At 46.2% G+C, this 20,557-nt stretch overlaps 1 protein-coding gene across 1 annotated transcript in view; it reads left to right on the top strand.

Annotated features, from left to right (window-relative positions):
* F13A1 (coagulation factor XIII A chain) overlaps positions 1-20,557 on the top strand; it is a 140,245-nt gene that overhangs the window by 67,963 nt on the left and 51,725 nt on the right. The window contains exons 7-8 of the mRNA XM_018039247.1: positions 11,556-11,730; positions 14,468-14,606. Of these exons, the coding sequence (XP_017894736.1) occupies positions 11,556-11,730; positions 14,468-14,606 (314 nt within the window). The remainder of the gene's footprint in view (positions 1-11,555; positions 11,731-14,467; positions 14,607-20,557) is intronic.

The raw sequence follows: 20,557 nt of genomic DNA, 5'->3' as shown, positions 1-20,557 counted from the left end.
TTGCTTTCCACCTCGTATCTGATGTGACCGTCCCCACCAAGACAATAACCAGGAAATGTGCCAGGAAAATTTTAGAAGAATGGTTTGTGCCATCCGAAAACTTGTTTTACTCATGACCACTAATAAAGCATTCCATCCTTGGCCCTGAATTACTGAGAAGTAACCTGACATGGCCAACCTAAAGACAGCTCAAATGGCAAAGAGTCTGCCTGCAATGCAAGAGACCTGGGTTTGATCCCTGGGTCAGGAAGAAGACCCTGGAGAAGGGAATGGCAACCCACTCCAGTATTCTTGCCTAGAGAATCCCACGGACAGAGGAGCCTGGCAGGATACAGTCCATAACTTTGCGAAGAGTCGGAAATGACTGAAGCTACTTAGCACCCATGCACGACCTGACATGGAATTTGAGCTTGGGTCAGATTATCAAAACAGGTATGCTGCGCCTCGTGACAAGAACTGCAGGGCCCTGGGGGGAAGGAAAATAGCCCGCTCCTTAACTGCTGGGCGGGCCCTGGGGCCTGCCTGTTTCTGCCCCATGAGTGACTGGATCTGATAGCAGCTATGGGCAGAGAAGTTCTCCAGGGAGGTGCACTGCCCCTGCTGTGGCCACCACACCTGCAGACACTGCTCAGTTATTCCCCTTGGAAGTCCTAGCAGGTTTGGTCCTTTGAGTTGAGATTTATTAATAGGAAATCTGTGTCAAAATGCACACAGAACCAGTACATAAGATCTCGAAGACTCTCCGGGGGTCTTGTAGGTAAAGGGGTGAAGGCCCTTGGAAATGATGTCATTCAAGGTCACATGGCCAGTAAGTGGCTGAAACAGAGTTAGATATTGTCCTTGCTCTTAAGTCATATTAGACCTTAGGGGGCGAGCACCAACACACTCACACCAATAACACAATTCCTACATCAAGTTATGTAGCTATCTCCTAGAAAAGGAGGGCCCAACGGAATGGGCTCTGGAACAGGTGAAGTTTGAAGTAGGGGATAAGTGAAGATAGTCATAAATCAGAGACCCCCAAATAGCCAGAGGCATTGAGCCCCTGGGAAAGATTTCCCGAAGAAGACTAGGTACCAAATGTGGTTTGATGGTGGCACAGGTGGTTGTGATGCCATGATGGTGGTGATGCTGATAACAGGGATGATGGTGGTGCTGTGGTTTGGTGATGGGAGGACTAATTGCCGTAAAGACGTTGATGGTAGGAAAGCACTCAATATTAACTCATTCATTCAACAAATATTTATTGAGAATCTCCAGTCTAAGTTCATTTTGGTTCAGTTCAGTCACTCAGTCTTGTCCAACTCTTTGTGACCCCATGGACTGCAGCACGCCAGGCTTCCCTGTCCATTACCAACTCCCAGAGTTTAAACTCATGTCCATTGAGTCAGTGATGCCATTCAACCATCTCATCCTCTGTTGTTCCCTTCTCCTCCCCTCTTCAATCTTTCTCAGCATCATGGTTTTTTCAAATGAGTTGGTTCTTTGCATCAGGTGGCCAAAGTATTGGAGTTTCAGTTTCAGCATCAGTGCTTCCAATGAATACTCAGGACTGATTTCCTTTAGGATGGACTGATTGGATCTCCTTGTTGTCCAAAGGACTCTCAAGAGTCTTCTCCAACACCACAGTTCAAAAGCATCAATTCTTCGGTGTTCAACTTTCTTTATAGTCCAACTCTCACATCCATACATGACTACTGGAAAAAACATAGCCTTGACTAGATGAACCTTTGTTGGCAAAGTAATGTCTCTGGTTTTTAATATGCTGTCTAGGTTGGTCATAGCTTTTCTTCCAACGAGCAAGTGTCTTTTAATTTCATGGCTGCAGTCGCCATCTACAGTGATTTTGGAGCCCTCCAAAATAAAGTCTGTCACTGTTTCCATTGTTTCCCCATCTATTTGCCATGAAGTGATGGGACCAGATGCCATGACCTTAGTTTTCTGAATGTTGAGTTTTAAGTCAACTTTTTCACTTTCTTCTTTGACTTTCACCAAGAGGCTCTTTTCTTCTCTGCTGTCTGCCATAAGGGTGGTGTCATCTGCATATCTGAGGTTATGATATTTCTCCTGGCAATCTTGATTGCTTGTGCTTCATCCAGCCCAGCATTTCGCATAATATACCCTGCATATAAGTTAAATAAGCAACATGACAATATATAGCCTTGACATACTCTTTTCCAGACTTGGAACCAGTCCGTTCCATGTCCAGTTCTAACTGTTGCTTCTTGACCTGCATACAGATTCCATGTTTCCAGATTCCATGCATGCTAAGTTGTTTTGTCGTGACCAAATCTTTGCGACTCTGTGGACTGTAGCCCACCAGGCGCCTCTGTCCATGGGATTTTCCAGGCAAGAATACTGGAGTGAGTTGCCATTTCCTCCTCCAGGGGATCTTCCCAAACCCAAGGATCAAATCAGTGTCTCTTATGTCATCTGCATTAGCAGGCGGCTTCTTTACCTCTAGCATCACCTTAAGTCTAGTTACAATTGTAAACAAAATAGTTTCTGCCGCCACAGAGCTAACAGTCTAATAGAAAAGACAGACTTGTAAGCAGAACTTGCCAACAGAGTATAGCAAAGTCTATGATGAAATAAGCATAGGGTTGTAGGCAAAAGCAAACCCCTGAAGCTTTGCTCACAGTTTTCCAAGGACAAAGCAGTATCCTGACAAGTGCTGGGACACAGAGTGAAAAGGCAGAATGATTAACCAAGACCCACAGCAATGATAAACCACATGATTATTCATAGAAACCCTTTTTTCGTGGTGGGAATTATACCCAAATTGCCATCACTCAAAGCACTGCAGGAAAACGTAGTTAGAGGGAAACTTTCTCCTCTGGGGACTTACTTGATTCAATTGCAATTTTTTATTTAAAAGGTGACATTAAGAGGAAAATCTGGAAGGAGAGAGAAGAAAAAGTTTCAATACACTGGTTAGGTATTTTTAAATTCCAGTCTTTGCACTGTTGCCAGCCTGGACTTGCCTGCTTCCCTTGAGGTGTACACATTTATTTTTGACCCTGGACTTTTGCTAATATCGAACCACAATGCCATCATTAATCCCCATTAATACCTTATTCTAGCTGTGCCTTTTGGGAACTAACTCAAGATTGGACTTTTTTTTTTTAGCCAATCGATGTTCAGTACACTCTTTAACGTTATAAAAAAATATATATCTTGAACCCCAGCTACTAAATCAAGCTGATCGCAAGTGGAGTAGGTCCTGGAGTTTCCTAGAGCCCAACACAAGATAAATGACCATAGACTTCTGAGACAAAATGGGCTTCAGGGCTTCTGATCCCCGCGCTTACATGGTCTCACAGATGAGCTGAAAGTAAAGCTACTTTTCACTCTGTCCATCTTTCTTCCTCTTCATCTTGTCCCAGTACTTCGACCGTTTTTTTTTTTCCTTCCAAGTGTGAAAAAGACAGTCACGACATTGCTACTTCGATATTTCGCTCAGCAGCTCCACAGAAAGCTACTGCAAACGCTGCTTAATTCTTCCCCAGTTGTTTGCTCGGCCATCGCATGGAAAGCTTCACATTCAGCAAACCTCTTCGTGCAGCAAATTATTTCAAGCATTCAGACTACATTTACAAATTCACTTGGATTGGGAATTCCATGCAGTTACCTCAAATGAACTTTCGAATCACAAGTAAATACATGAAGTCTAGTCCCTGGTCATATATATATATAGACCAGCCACAGCACAGCTCCCTAAAAGTTTTATTTAAAAAAAATTAAAATGTTAAAGCACTATATAACTGCTCCTTTGGTTTATAAGCAGCTAAAATCCCTTTCTTGGGGTGAACTGTCCTGGAGAAATCTGAGGAGTTGGGTGCCCCAGGGTCATTATCCCCAGCCATCTCCCCACTGAGGAGCTTCTTCACATTTCCCCATATGAATCTTACATTTGGAAAAATTTCATCTATCAAAAAAAAAAAAGGATTATTAAAAACAACTTGTTTCCCCATTCTTATGTCAGAGATTTATCCAACTGCCAATCAAAACTTCTAATGGGAGTGGTACCACTCCCATTAGACCCGGTACCACCTTTGTGAAAGTCAGGATACAGCTTCCTTTGGTGTTTAGTAGAATGGCAATGTCTCACACACCTGCACAGTCCTGCAGATGCCTAAGTTAAAATTCCCAGGCTGGTGACCATTGCCAGATGTAGGATCCTCAATGGATTTCTGCTCCGATCCAGAGTTTCTGGAGCTCTGATCCTATCTGTTTTCTTAAAGTGTTGTTTTCTCTCTCTGCCGTTCATGCCCGGGGATGCCAAGAACGGCATTCCTCACTCAGGGAGAGCAGGAAGAGCTAGGGGCTTGAGCTAAAGGTGCACTCAGAGACCTTTCCAATGGTGACACAGCTCAACCGGGAGCTCCCGAGGGTGGCAGCTTTGGAGAATCTACCAGCTAGGAGTCATGAAAAACCTGATTGTAGCCCAACAGGGTGAAATACTAACTCTAGTCAGATTTTATTTAACTCTTAAAGTTGGATTCAAGGTACCCACAAGCGCAGGAGGCCTGCCTGTGGTCTAGGAATAGCCAAGGGAATCCAGTGATGAACAGCGGGGTAGAGAGTCAAAACCATGTCCAGTACATTTCAAACGAAGCATAATGCCACCTTATTCAAGGGTTTCCCGGGTTGCTCAGCAAGTAAAAAATATGTCTGTCATGTAGGAAACAAAGGTTCGGCCCCTGGGTGGGGAAGATCCTCTGGAGGAGGGCATGGCTGCCTACTTCAGTAGTCTTGTCTGGGAAATCCCACGGACAGAGGAGCCTGGCGGGCTACAGTCCATGGAGTCGAAAAGAGTGGGACACAGCTGAGCATGCGTGCATTCACCAGGAATTTACGTTTCTGTTTATTGAAGAACTTGAAACAATTGACAAATATATTGGAAGCCAGTAGAAAATTTGAATTTACCCAACAGAAATTGTTTTCATAGCCAGTTTTGAGAAATTGTATCCATTTCGTAAGTAACCGATGTGCAGACGCAGAGCAAGAGTAGCAGGAAGTCAAATGACGTGTCCAGGGTCAAACGAAAGGATCTCAGGGTGCCGGGCCCCACCCCTCCACAGACGCCGCTGCACGCCCCTGTGTTTGTCCTCTGCCTGCACCACATGAGCTCCTTGGATACAGATGTCATCCTTTTACGAGTCCTGTCTTTTTCAGTCCCTCGCCCTTAGGCTGGGGTGGAGGAGGTGGATGAGACAATGAACTGTTCAGACATCATTTTCTTCCCCTCCTATGATAAAAGCCAGCAATGTAATGAAGTTTCCATTTGTGGGCAAACAGCTTGGTCTCTCGGTTATTAAGGTTGCATTTCTTATGCCCGGGCTCCCCATATTTGGGGAGGAAAACAGACATTTATTATAAGCCAGCTCTCGAATGTGATGATCACAGTCAATCTAAATGTCTGCTTTCCCTGAATTGCTTCCTGGAATGAGGTCTCAATGCCGCATCTATTTTGTAATCACATCGGCTGTTTCTGAAACATGGGAACGCTTCTCAGCAGCCTTTCCGAGCTCTGCAGCCGGGGCTGCTCTGGTCTCCTGGGACAGACACCCCCAGGAGGGGCGAACAGAAGTGCAGCAAAGCCAGCATCCCGCTTGGGACAGGCCCTCTCAGGGCACGCACTCTGCATCCCCTCCTGCCCTCCCTCCTTCCCCGCTCCTGTCTCTTGACGTCCTTTCCCATCTGCTTCCTGCTCTACTCCTTCCCTTTCCCACCCATCCATCCATGCACCCATTCATCCATCCAGGCTTTCATTCAGACTCTTTGGGAGGCCTGTTCTACATACCAGTCCTGCACCACGCAGCAGTGGACTAGCAATGAAAAAGAAGCAGACAGTGCTTGGAAAGCTGAAAATCTCAGTATCTCTGCTTCTCTCTCTCTCTCGGTCCACCTTTTGTTATTTCTTTCATGATTGTCAATTAGTAAAATACGTTTGGACCAAATAGGGATCCTCAGTTACTAAGGAAGACAGATCAATAATCTCTAGTTGTAATGATTTTCATGAAAAATGAGTCTCATTACCCACGCCTGTCAGTGCGTGCGTGCGTGCCCGGTGACTAGTCGTGTCTCACTCTTTGTGACCCCATGGGCTGTAGACCGCCAGGCTCCTCTGTCCATGGGGTTCTGCAGGCAAGAATGCTGGAGTGGGTTGCCATCTCCTCCTCCAGGGGATCTCCCCGACCCAGGGATCAAGCCCGCATCTCCTGCACTGGAGGCAGATTCTTTACCCACTGAGCCACCTGGGAAGCCCAGCTCCTGTGAGAGCTTGTGTCAAATATATAAAGCACAGCACATTTGAATCGTGGTTGTGTGCTTCACACCAGAAGTTAGGGTTAGTTCCCGTGGTTTGTTGATGTCATTGTTGAACTGAAATTTACATGCAATGAAACATATGGATATTAAATGTAAAATTCAATGAGTTTTGATTCGGATAATCACCACCCCAACCCAAATTTAGACATTACCACCAGCCCAGAAATTCCCCTTGTGCTCTCTTATAGTCAACCCACACCCCCAGAAACAACAACGATCCTGATTTCTTAGAATAGGTTAGATTTGCCTGTTCTTAAACTTCACATAACGGGTTTATACCCCAGGCACTATTTGGGCTGGCGTTACACACGCTTCAGCTTGCTCCTTGGTATTGCTGAGCAGTGTTTCACCATGCTCTGTACCCCAATCTGTCATCCACTCACCTGAGGATGGACACTTGGGATGCTTCCAATCTGGGACTGTTGTGAATTAAGCTATTAAGAAGACTCCTGTCCAAGTCCCTTTGTGTACATATATTTTTGTATTTCTGAGACAAGCAGTTAAAGCAGGCATGTCTAAATCATAGGGCATGTATGTGTTTAGCTTTATAAGAATCTGTCCATTTTCCAAAGCGATTGGAACCCTGGAGTGTCATGGAGGCGATTTGACACCCACTGTACAACTTCCTCCTACAATTAAGACTGACCTTCACCAGACTGTACGTGGGAGCTTGTTCACAAACACTGGATGGGTTCTTCTTCAAGGAAGAGCTCTTCTCCCTCCCAAATTTAACCCTCTGCCTTTGAAACTAGCTCAAGTTGTCCAAAATTTATATCCAGTGGTCTCTGAAAAACTATTACAGGCAAAATTAGGTATAAAATTACATTCTGCAAGAATTACAGAAATCCTACCCTTTATGAGAACATAATATAATTTAACAGAATATAATAGGTTTATAACAGAGAAAAGTCACCTTATCAAAGCCATATAAAATGTGCTCACAGAATAAGAAAAATACCTTTACATATTTAAAAAGAAGCAGAAAAAATAGTAATTATGCAAAATTATGCAATGGGCCTAAGCCTGAATTCAGAGAGGCAGCCCACCCTGCTGGGCACAAAAGGAATTTTAACTATTCTTTCCTCTCAGGTAAATATTTGAGAAAATTCTAAACATGTTTAAAGAAGAAAATAGCAATTATGTGTATTCTCATTGCAAGAATTGAGCACAGCATATTGGCATATCTGCTTCCAGTTTTTTTTAATGAAAAGTTATTATAATTTTTGGTTAAAAAGATAATAATGCTCTCTAAAAAAGAATTCAGACCATCAAGAAAAATTTAAAGATAAAAGTTCAAAAAAATCATACATGCAAAACTCTTACCCAAGTGTTCTATTTGCTGTAATTAATAACTGTAGATAAAATCTTGACTCTCCAGTCCAAGACTAGCTTGATTTCACCTCTGAATGGCTGTTTCAAGCCAGTGTATTTCATTCTACCCTTTTGTACCCTGAGACAGATTGGAGCAGAAAAGGGCATTATTGGTCTCTGCTCTTTCTTTGAGGATCCTGTTAAATGTCTCATTCCAGAATCCACTCCACCCACCTGGAGGCAGATCTCGTCCCCACGAAGGGTCGACTCCGGGTTTCCGTCATTTCCCCACTATGGTCCCAGACTCCTACCTTTTTAGGGCTGTAGACCCTTTTCCACCCCTTTCTACACTTCTGTTATTTCCCATGAATCCCACCAGAACAAGGGGAAAAAAAATCTGCATTCTAATTCAGCTTGCTTCTTTCCAGATTTTGAAATGCAAATGTACAATCTCAGGATTTTGTTGACTTGACAGTTAGGCTTCTGAAGTCCTGGTGCTGAAGCTGAGCCATGCTGCCCCTCTGTCCACCTCTAAACCTTTGTCTTTTCTTGGACCAGCTTTTGAAATGTCCCTGAATTATGTTCTGCCACTGAGGCCACTGATAGTGACTTTTGAAGGGTCTGGTTTTTAAATTTTTTCCGATATCATAGGTATTATGAGAGGACAATTTAGTAAACCCTTGCTGAAGCTGAATAATGTCCAAAGTTCTGGGCTCATCTTGTCTCCTTGACCACCAGTGATGCAGGACCGAGACATTTCATCCTGTCATTCGTCCGACTCTGAGCTCGTGGTAGGGTGTCAACAGTCAGCTGTGGCAGGAAAAGGGACCGACATGCCCTTGACCTGCCCCCCAAACTGATCTGTTGTCTCAGGAGGAGAACATGACTTTACCCCTTTATATATATCACTTAAGACTTATCTCTTTCAGTATCTAGGCTCCCTAGAAATCAATTTCCTAATTAGAAAACAGTGGCTAATCTGGCCAAATGCTAATAAATGAGAAGTGTGATTTGTCTAGAATGGGGGAACAGCTCAGCATTAACAATTAAAAGGACTATAGAGGAGAGAGCTCCTTTTTTTTTTTTCGTACTCTTCCCTTTGGCTGATTGGGCTCAGCTGTAGGCTATAAATAATACTTTTAATTAATAGCTATTTGAAAGTCAGTCATCAGAACCTTAGTTTAGGAACTTTTACCTCCCTCTGAGATTCATTGCCCTATTCTATTTCTTAATGATAAGGATAAATAACTGGTAATGTGAGTTAAAGCTGGATCCACTTATAAATATCAAGCTACATCACAGCACTCTTCAGGCTTCACTATAACAGATGCAGATTTAGATAATCAATTCAACTGCAAGGAGAGTTATCGATCATGAACAGAACCAAAGTTGTCGGCTAAACGCGGCTGCGTGGCAGTCATTTCATGGACTTACAGGATAAAGTCAAAGTTAATGTCAAAGGCATGAGTTTGCAAGTAGTTGGGTCTAAAGACTAAATTTTTCTGTATATTAAACAAATTAACTGGGTATTTGTGGTGGTTTAGTCTCTCAGTTGTGTCCGACTTTTTGTGGCCCCATTGACTGTAGCCCACCAGGCTCCTCTGTCCATGGGATTTCCCAGGCAAGAATACTGCAGTGGATTGCTATTTCCTTCTCCAGGGGATCCTCCTGACCCAGGGATCAAACCCTGGTCTCCTGCACTGAAGGCAGATTCTTTACTGACCGAGCACCGAGGAGCTGGGTGGCCGGGTATTTACCTTCACTTTAACCCAGCTGTACAGAGTCAAAGGGGAAACCAGTGGAAGCTGCGAGTGCTTAAATTGCTTGAGCATTTTCTTCTAGTGCTTTCTACTTCTCCAATACTGCCTACTTACATAATTCTTATTGCAGGTCCCTGACCTTGTCATAGTTCTTCATGGTCACCAAGCAATTATCCAAACTCTTTCTTCCATGTAGATAACCTTTGCTGAACCTCAGCCTCTCGAGACCTGGCTTTCACGTCATTTTCTCTCCCCGGCTCACCGCAGCCACCACCACCCTCCAATCTAAGAAAGCTGATGACTCCCTCTGTTGGGAGTCCACTCTCCCTGGACGTCTTTCTGTATTAATATTGGAACCTTTCCTTCTGCTTGATGGGTTCCTCTTCCATCTCCTTCCATAGAGAAGGTCTTAGTCTTATTCAGATGCACAATGCCTACATGCTTGTTGGATATACCACGGATTATTCCACAACTATTGAACACCTGCTCTTTGCCAATACTTGTTAGAAGTCAGAAAGGCATAGATTTTTATCTCTGTTCTCAATATGCTCACGACCCACTGGGGAATAGACGCTTATAAATCTAAACTCAGTAAGGCTAAGAGAGGGGTCTGGGGAAGTGCTGAGGCTGAGCTGGTAATTGGCAAAGCCAGGAACACATAAAAACTCATCATATTTTAGCGTCTCTTCTATGATTTTCATAATGTGAATGCACCTGCTTTAATCATCTGTTCCACTTTGGTTACTAATGTCTCATCAGTGTCATCTGAACCTATGCTTCTCAAACTCATGTGCACACAGATCACCTGGGGATTTTGTTAAACTGCAGTTTCTGATTCAACAGGCCTAGGGAGGGGCCTGAGAGTCTGCATTTCCAATAGACTCCCAGCACACTGTTGCTGCTGGTCCATAGACCACACACTGAGGAGCAAGGCTATAAACCATTGTCATATCGACATACAAGCATTGTTAAAGGGGCATCAGTTTTTAGTGCTCCCCACCTAGACATTCTTCTGACTGTAATTAAACATGATGCAAGTTACGGCAAGAGAAGTTAATATTCAGCGGGGACCCCCAAGAAACTGACAGGAGGCCTCGAAACTGTTCATTCCTGGCCCCAGTTTTATCACCTAAACATAAAACAGCTCTTTTCTTGCACTTGAGGTCTGTTGCTACCAAATGACTGTCGTCTGAGAGTGTGGCAAGTTTTTCCCAAATATTCAAGATTCTTTGCTTACATCTCCCTTATATGTAAACTATAATACCCCAGGTCCTTAATGTAACTGGAAATATCTGTTAACAAAATTTTATAATCGCCTTAAACAATTATTTCCCTGGTGGCTCAGACGGTAAAGCGTCTGTCTATAATGCGGGAGACCTGGGTTCAATCCCTGGAAGATCCCCTGGAGAAGGAAATGGCAATCCACTCCAGCACTATTGCCTGGAAAATCCCATGGACAGAGGAGCCTGGTAGGCTACAGTCCACAGGGTCGCAAGGAGTCAGACACGACTGAACGACTTCACTTTCACTTTAAACAATTATAAAGAAAATACTTCTGTTCATGCAATTTTTAAAAAAATAAATTCTGCAAGGTACCCATTGGGAGTCTAATTTCTTGTTAATTCTTAATGGCTACTATGACAGCATCTACATATTTTTTCAATTTATTAGAGTCAGCTACTCATCATCAAAGTCAAACCTCATTAGACCATCAGACTTTGGGCCCCCATGCTAACATCTAACATCATTTGTCGATTCTTAGCTTTCCTTCTATCACGACAAGACCTCTCTTTGACCCTTCTTTTTTTGTAAGCCTTCTTCCTCTCTTCCTCACACATTCTCCAGCGCTGTTCCACCCAGACCAAGGGCCCAAGTGCTTGAGAAGCCATGATAACTCTTCCTGCCTGCTACTCAGCACCACCTCACCAGAATCCTACGCTGTTTAAGAAGCAGCCTTGGCCGTCTGGTTCGCCCTCACACACTCAGTCATCACACCGCTTTCCCTGATAAGTAGCAGTGAACGGAAGTAGAACTCTTCATCCTGCAGGAACACGGAAAGCGCTGGAAGCCTTAGCTTGCCCAGAGTCAGAGTCCGGAGAGGGCTCTCCTAAGGGACCTTGGCTCCTTCTCACCTGTCATGGTCTCGTTTAGATCAATGCCAAGGACGATGAAGGCGTCATCGCTGGCTCCTGGGACAACGTCTACGCTTACGGTGTTCCCCCATCAGCCTGGACCGGCAGTGTGGACATCCTGCTGGAATACAAGAGCTCTCAGAAACCAGTCCGCTATGGCCAATGTTGGGTTTTTGCTGGTGTCTTTAATACGTGTAAGTAACCAGTTGAGTAAGTATTGTTTTAATGTAAAGGAAATGTCACCTCAAGACGTGTAGTCTCTAACCTGGTGAAGGGACCTAGCAGTCTCTGTTGGATCTATAGAATTTGTGGATGGCTACTCTGGGATGTAGTCAATGCCTGGTTAAATCGTACTGGGCCAGTATGCTCATAATTTCTCTTTGATTGCAGAACCTTTATAGAAAGAATGAGGGACAATTTCCTACATAATCCATCGTTCAACCCTCAGCAAAATGGAGAGTTTCGGGGCCAGGAAAGGGTGGGAGGGAAGGATATACAATTTTTAATTAGTAATCTCCACATTTACAAAATGGTTAAATTAGCAAAATTTAAAATAATAAATAATAAGATGTGGACTTCTTATTTGTGATTCAGAAGGTTTATAAAAATGCTTATTTGCTCACTGTGTATCCGAGAGAATTTTGTAAATATGCCTACTTAGTTTTTACCTTCGCTGCAGAGGGTGGGTGGCAGATGGGCTTATCTCAGTTCTTATATGAGTCTCAATGCCCCTGAGCAATTATACACCAGAAATCAATGAACGATCTTTACTCCCTGGCATCCCCTCTTGCCTTTAATCTACCCAACATCCAAACCATAGAGGAAACATGCAGGAACAGAACCGTTCTCTTCCACCTCGTGCATTAGTTTCCAATACGGCATTTGTCTGTCCCGGCCCAGACAATGTTACTGTTAATTCAGTGAATAGTTTTTAAAAAATACATTTATTTCAGTACGTCTTCATCATTGTTAATGACAATCATTCTCATGCTATTTCTATAGCCCTGTAAGAAAGACGTGAAACTCAAGGCAAAGTGTCCTTTCTGCTTTCTCACTAATAGAGACTGTTTTAACCAGTTAGCGTGTTTTTTAATCAGAAAAATCAAGGAGGGTCTGAAGGCTGGAAGCCAGGATGAAATAATATTTTTATAAATGATCAGGAAGACTGTCCATTTCAGCTCAAAGCTGTGACCATCTGAGAGTCAGTCAGAGGTCCAAGTGGGAAGAAATCATAAGTGTTCTGTTGTGCGTTTTTTTTCTCAATGGCATCAAACTGAGTAGGATTATTTTCTTAGCCATTCCCATCTAGTTAAGAGCTACAGGAACATGTATTTCCTGGGAGCAATGACGGGCAGTGGAGCCAAGGTATCAGTGTCCTAGGAAGCCTGGTCTGCGGAGTTCCACGTGGAAGCCTGAACTTCAGGAAAGCTAACAGCTGGAGGAAGGCCCCCTCCTCCGTGGATCCCAAGACAAGATTGTGTGCCAGGCGCTTGGTGGAGACAGCCTCTCTGATGAAATGTTCCCAGGAAAACACACAGCACTCCCCACGTCCCCTTGATGCCTGCAGTTTTGCTATCCCAATGTGATTCTTTAGTTGCAGAAACAGATAAAGTAATCACAACTCCATCCACGCATTGCTGTTGTTTAGTCGCTAAGTCAGGTTCGACTCTTTTGCGACCCCATGGGCTGTAACCTGCTAGGCTCCTCTGTCCATGAGATTCTCCAGGGAAGAATACTGGAGAGGGTAGCCATTCCATGGGATCTTCCTGACTCAGGGATCAAACGTGAGCCTCCTGCATTGCAGGCAGACTCTACCGCTGAGCCACCTGGGAAGCCCTCCACCCATGTATGCTTTCTGTATAAAAGGATCATCAGGTCTAGTCCAGAAAACAGACTCTGGTGATAAGGCAGAGGCCCGATGTAGGGGATGCCACCATGAGGATCAACCTGAAAAGGGAATTTGGAGGGGAGGAGGTCCTGGTGCCCCGTGTCAAGCTGCGTTTGGCTTAAAATTATGAGTTCAGCAGACTCTGGGACAAATCTCACTCTGCGATCACATGAATTGGTGCTAAGCCAGGGACAGAGCTGGAGTGCCATCATTTTGTTGGTAAAACTGTAGTGTGTGTCAGGGTTGTAAATCAAGAGAGGAAGATGGAAGTGGGAGGCAGGTGGTGGTTGCCATCAGTGTCATTTAGGGTGTGAAGATTAAGTCATTTAATGAGGACCCTTGAGTCTCTACCAGACTCGTGTTTGGATTTCCAAGGTTGTTCTATTGAAGAGGGTGAATAGTCTTTGGTTAAAAATGCTAAACAATTCTGAGGGTGGGGGGGGGGGAGGCAAGTCATTAATCTTAAAATTGTCAGCTGAATTATTTTCAATGAGCACTGATGTCTGGCGTCCTGGGAGCCAGGAAGGGCATTTGGATTAAGTTTGATCAATAGGTACATATGTCAAGAGGCGCATCCAGGTAATTTATTATCTGACAATTAGAATGGCTGTGGTGCCACCCTCCACCAAGTGCCACAAGAGCAAGTCCCACCCAGGAAATCAAACCACACTGAGGGTCTGCTTGGTAAATTCCTGATTTCCTATTAGCTGGGTTTTTTTAATTTTTATTTTCAGAAACACAGGCCATTAGCTAGATTTAAATAATCCTACTTTGATGATCATGTGATTAGCAGCCAAACAACTGGAACCCTGTTACTGGGATTCCATTCCCACCGGTATCATTTGGCGCCCACCGGTCCAGCAGAAAGGCTTCTGTCTGCTTCCCTGATCCTTGACGACAGGCCCCTTTCTGGCTTTGGACACCTGAGAACAACCTGTGCATGTTGGTCAAGAAGAAAGTCCCTTCTGAGAAGGGATTGCTCACTCTATGTTTATTAGATCTTGGCGATCTGTTTAATTGTGGTCCATCTTTCTTTCCTGCAGTTTTGCGATGCCTGGGGATACCAGCGAGAGTCGTCACCAACTATTTCTCAGCCCATGACAATGATGCCAACTTGCAACTGGACATTTTCTTGGAAGAAGACGGGAACGTGAACTCCAAACTCACCAAGGATTCGGTGTGGTGAGTTTGATTTGCAAGGGCACTGGCTGATATCAAATTGAAGTGCATAACACATTTACCACCAGACAGAGTCAGTCTGATGTTTCTTTCTGTTCTATTTTAAGGACTATTCAATACCATAGGCACAAATGTCTGATTGTCAGAGATTGTTTTTAGCTAATGAATGAGAAATGTTACTGAACGGCAGTTTGGGCTTCTAGTAATAAAGATCGATCACCCCATTACAGCAGCGACTCCTGGAAGAGGCCACAGCTTTAGTGGCCAGAGCGTATACCAGTACCTCTCTAGCTTTTGTTATTGTTGCTGTTCAGCCACCGAGTCGTGTCCAACTCTTTGCAACCCCAGCACATCAGCCTGCCCTGCCCATCACATCCCGGAGTTTGCTCAAACTTGTGTCCATCAAGTCAGTGGCGCTACCTAACCCTCTCATCCTCCATTGTCCCCTTCGCCAGTTGCCTTTGATCTTTCCCAGCATCAGGGTCTTTTCCAATGAATCAGTTCTTATCAGGTGGCCAAAGTATTGGAGCTTCAGCTTCAGCATCAGTCCTTCCAGTGAATATTCAGGGTTAATCTCCTTTAGGATGCACTGGTTGGATCTCTTTGCAGTCCAAGGGGCTCTCAAGAGTCTTCTCCAGCCCCGCAGTTCTAGCTTAGCGCATGACTATTATGGTCAATGGCAGAGATACAGAAGCCGTGTCTTCTCTACGGTAAGAGCAACACAGCCAACGTTTATTACGCACTTACTGTGTACTAGTCTCTGTGTGTACATGAGCTTATCTAATCCTTTTAGGTTTAATCAGATAGGAGTTTATTACCATTCCATTTCCAGCTGAGCAAACTGAGGCTTAGAGAGCTTAAAATACTTTTCTCAAGGTCACACATCTGGTAAGCTAAGAATACAACCAAGACCATCTGACCCTTCTGCTGCTAAGTCGCTTCAGTCGTGTCCGACTCTGTGCAACCCCATAGATGGCAGCCCACCAGGCTCTGCTGTCCCTGGGATTCTCCAGGCAAGAACAGTGGAGTGGGTTGCCATTTCCTTCTCCAATGCATGAAAGTGAAAAGTGAAAGTGAAGTCGCTCAGTCGCGTCCGACTAGTAGCGACCCCATGGACTGCAGCCCACCAGGCTCCTCCAGCCATGGGATTTTCCAGGCAAGAGTACTGGAGTGGGGTGCCATTGTCTTCTCCAATCTGACCCTTAACCACAACCTTTATTGTTTTTAGCCTTTGCAATATAAATAGGATTGCCCTTTGCATGTAAAGATGTGGTTCTCCTGATCTGTGACCTCATCTTTTATTCAGAGATAGAAGTGGAAATAAAGTCAGAATTATTACCAAATACCAGCCCTATGATTTTTTCACTGCCCTGGATCTCTGTATCATAAGCTGGCTGCAAGGAGTTTAGGATTCCAAAGAAATTTCCTTTATTCATGGGGACCCACTCACTCCAAAACAGTATTCTAAAAAGATGGGGGGGCGGATGGAAATCCCAAGAATCCAGACGTAAAGGGTATTCACAAAGGTCTGTATGGAGGGAAACTGCCAGGCATGAACTCAGTGGAATTTCCAAGCCAAAAAGATGTCTCTTAGAGCTGTTCTTTATAAGTAATAAAGCTAAAACACTGTCAGCGGTGAAAACATCCAAGTGGGCATGGGAGGAAGTTGGAAGCTCATTTTAGAAGAAATTAAAAGTTAGAAGTGTCTTAACTCCCCCATGTCACAGGAGTGGAGCACAGATGTAGGGGCAGAATTCACTCAGCAGTCCCAGTAGACGCTCATTTGAGAATGAGAAAAGAAGCAAAATTGCTGAACTAGAGGCAAAATGCTCGTATGAATAAAAAACACTGCAGTTCACTTGAAGAGCAAGCTGAGCAACGACAAGCTGGAGACTACAGTCAAGACAAAACCTCTCCTCTGTAAACTGAACGGCAATTGAAAGCACCATTTAAGCCCTTGGAGTCCCAGTAGAGCAGCCCTGTGTGTATATGGAATGACAAAAAAAAAACCAAACAGGCCCAAATAGCCACCCCCGAAGCTGCTGTGACATTCAAACATGGCAGATAAGAAAAATGATAGAACCTACTCGCAGAGCAAGCGTAGAGACAGCGCTGGAGAAAAGACCATGGACACGGGTGAGGGCCGAGCTGGGCGAGTGGCACTGGCGAGTGTGCGTGACCACGTGTAACACAGGCGGCGGGTGGGGAGCTGCTGTCCAGCGCAGGGGCCTCAGCTCGGCGCTCCGTGATGACCTAGGGGGTGGGAGGCCCCCGAGGAAGGGGACGTAGGCACACAGAGCGCTGATCCACTTCCTGGAGAGCACAAACTACACAACCTTGTAAAGCAATTATACGCCGATTGTTTCAAAGAATTATTTGGCATTCTCCACTGCTCATCTCTTCCTTTCACTCTCTCTCTCCACACACGCACGCACACACACACACACACACACACACACACACACACACACACACACACCACTCAATGCCCTTGTAGCCAACTGCAGCTCAGAATTATTCTTCCGATTCTTTAACCCAAATGCCTCCCACCATACATCCCCACAGGCACCCATCAAATAACCTCATGATGCCCCTTGTTCAATTGATACAAAGGCCCGAAGCTGACAGACCTTTCCTTGGTAACCCTTTCCCCTTTCAGCTCTCTGCTCCAAATTCCTTTCCCAGTTTCTCCCACTCTCGTTCCCTCACTGTGCTCAGCTGTGTCAGACTCTTTGAGACTCTGTGTCCGTGGGATTTCCCAGGCGAGAATACTGGAGTGGGTTACCGTTTCCCACTCCAGGGGATCTTCCCGACCCAGGGGTCGAACCCGCACCTCCTACATCTTCTGCTCAGGCAGGCGGATTCTTTACCACTAGCTCCTCCTGGGAAGCCCAGGTGTTCCTGGGCTTTTCGCTCCTTCATTGTCGTCCCCAAAGATCCCACCACCATGGGACCATGTCCTCTGGTCTGGGGCCCTCCCGCCTCCTCCACAAGCAGACCACCACCCCATTCTCCCCGTCTCCCCTCTGCTTGGCTCACAGTCTGACTAACTGAACGGCTGCTGCTCACCCAGCTCGGGCCATGCCAGATTGTGGAGTGCAGGGATTAAAGGGGTTCAGTCAGCCCTGGGTCAGGCTGTGTGACCTTGGGCACCGCACACCCTCTCTGTGTCTCTCTTGCCCCCTAGGGTGGAGCCGGCAACATTTCCAAGCATAACAGGTGCTTAATGAGTGTTAGCTGCTGTTACTGCGTTCATTACTAGTCGCACAGCTGAAATTTCGGGGAGGCAATGTGTTGCCATTGACCTCGGCACTGAAGTCGTCAGGAAGAGAGGGCGCCCAGTGGTCTAGGATGACTTGCTATTTCTGTCACTCTGGTTTTTTTTTTTTTTTTTTTTTAATAACGAAAGCCAGAAACTGCCTCCTCAGTACAAACACCAGTGAACCCTAGAATTGATCAACGTTCTGGAAAGCCAGAAGTATTTATGAGACCCTCCTTGGTTGAGGAGGCTGGTGGAGACTGTCCCTGGACACGTCCACCAGCACGGGGTCACCACGGCCACCCCTGAGCCAAGCTCTGACTTGGGCAGTCACTGGCCACGGGACCTTGAGAAGGCAGCTTCACCTCGCTGAGCTTCCTCATACTGAGCCTAACTTCGTAGTTACCGATTAAACGACAATGTAAGGAGGCAGGTCAAGTGCTCCGCACAGTGCCCGGCGGGCGCCTGCAGATGGGACTGGCGATGGCCGCTGGTGAGAAGCAGGGCCCGCCTGCAGGGTCGGCAAGCCGGGCAGGGCTGGGGGCAGGAGGCTGCCAGAGGCCGGGCCCAGGCAGGGAGGCGCCCACGGGCCCCGCCGACCGCGAGAGGCCAGGGCTGCACGCGGGCCGCACGCGGCCTGACGGACTTCCGAGTGGGGGTCTCGCAGCCATCGGCCGCCCCGAGCCGCCGGCCTCACTTGCCTCCTCCGGCTCCTCTCAGACAGGCAGCTGGCTTGTCTGCGGCCCCGCGCCCTTTCTCTAACGGCACCCACCAGAATGACTGCCTGCTTTTCTCAGCGCCTCCACCATCTCTCCAACACCGAGGTGCTGATGGTGGCGAATCAGAGTCCAGCTGGTCCAGCTGACTCTTCTCTGTGGCTGCCGAGTCCCACATGCCCGAAGCAGAAATACGCCCCAACGGGGGATCAGAGGGAGGGTGGTGTGCGGCTCAGAGCCAAGAGGGCTGAAGTCAGGCTTCCCCCCGGCTCTGACCTCCTTTACCCGCGCAGACCACCCAGTGCTGACCGCTCGCCCGCCAGCTTCCTGCTCTGCCAGCCTAGGTCCCTGCGTGTGGACCCCCCTCCCAGAGAGCCTCAGCTCGCCAGGGGCAGCGGTTTGGCATCAAGGGGGCGTCCTCTTGATGCCCGCGGAGGGAAGAGTGGGCTTCTTGCGGATTCAGGAGAGGGAGGGGCCCTTACAAGGGCACAGCTGGGCAGAGTAATTGGACCTCGGGCTCGCAAATGCAATTCCAGGAGGGCCAACGCAAGGTAACATATCCTGGAAGGAGCGGTTTAAGCCGCCTGCCCCCAGTGTGTTGATGGGTCTGGAATTATGTGTAAGCTCTGGGGGAAGGCATCCATGAATCACGGAGGACAGCTTAATGAAGATGCTGGTGCCACGTCCGGCTGCAATCCAGGCAGTGAGCAGGGACGAGGGGCTCACGCTGGGCAGGAGTAAAGTGACCATTTGTCCACATCCTGAACAAGCTCAGCTTGCTCACCTCAATCATACCACAGTCACAATATAAATGGCAACAATTTTTTTTATGGGAATTAGGGCTCCAACACAGTAAAAGGTGAATGTATAATAGGTTGGGTTCCAATCAGTTCTCATGGATTTGGGGTAATTACATGATGCCACTTTTGTAAAAAACTTTTTTTTTTTTTTGGTGTATAGCTGATTAACAAACAATGTTGTGGCAGTTTCAGGGGAATAGCAAAGGGACTCTGCCCTACCTATACATGTATCGGAAATGGAAACAATTTTAAAAGAAAGGGATGCTGATGCTGATTAGGGTCATGAAAGGCATTTCAGTACAAGGCTCCTCTCCTAAATGGAAGTGTGATCCAGTGTCCCACTGCTGGAGAGGAAGTGGTCAGACAGGATGATTCTGGGTAAAGGGTCTGTGCCCACCTCTAGACCTGTCTCCATCAGAACGTAGCCCTCTGCAGGGGAGCCATGTCTGGCGTGTTTTACTTTTGCTTTGCCAACACGGTGCAGGGCAGAGAAATGGTTGGAAAACATTTTAAGTGCTCATTTAGATGACTAATCTCATTTAATTCATTCAACAAATGCTATTATACACAAATACGTCCAAATGTCAGACGCTAAGGATTCAGGGGGAAATTAACCAGGTCACTGCCCTCAAGGTGCTCCGTCCGATGTTCACCAGCGAGACAGCCACACACAGCACATACTATAAAAATGTAAGGTGGGTGGCAGTGTGAGCCAGGAGTCCTGGAGGTGAGGGCAAGGGCCTTGCATCCTAAACCCAGGGGTGGAGGATGGGTCACATGGTCAGTGAACAAAGCCGTTGTCCCCTTGCAGTCTTCCGGTCGTGCTCTTCAAAGATGAAATGCCCAGGAAGTGACCTTGACCCACATTCGAAACTCAGGGTAAAAGTCTAAGGGGCTGATGTGAGACGACCAGAGATCAATTTGCTTCAAGGTCAAGTGGGAAGGAATGGAAGGTGGCTCAGTAGGTAAAGAAATCGCCTGCAATGCAGGGGCCACAAGAGACAGGTTTGATACCTGGGTCAGGAAGATCCCCTTGGGGAGGGAAAGGCAACCCACTCCAGTATTCTTGACTGGAGAACCCCACGGACAGAGGAGCCTGGTGCGTTGCTCTCCATAGGGTTGTAAAAAGTCAGACACGACTGAAGCAACTGAACACGCATGCACACACATTAAGATGTG

Source organism: Capra hircus, chromosome 23 (assembly GCF_001704415.2).
Source record: "Capra hircus breed San Clemente chromosome 23, ASM170441v1, whole genome shotgun sequence".
Classification (NCBI taxonomy): Eukaryota; Metazoa; Chordata; class Mammalia; order Artiodactyla; family Bovidae; genus Capra; species Capra hircus.
This window is presented reverse-complemented; position numbering and strand designations above follow the sequence as displayed.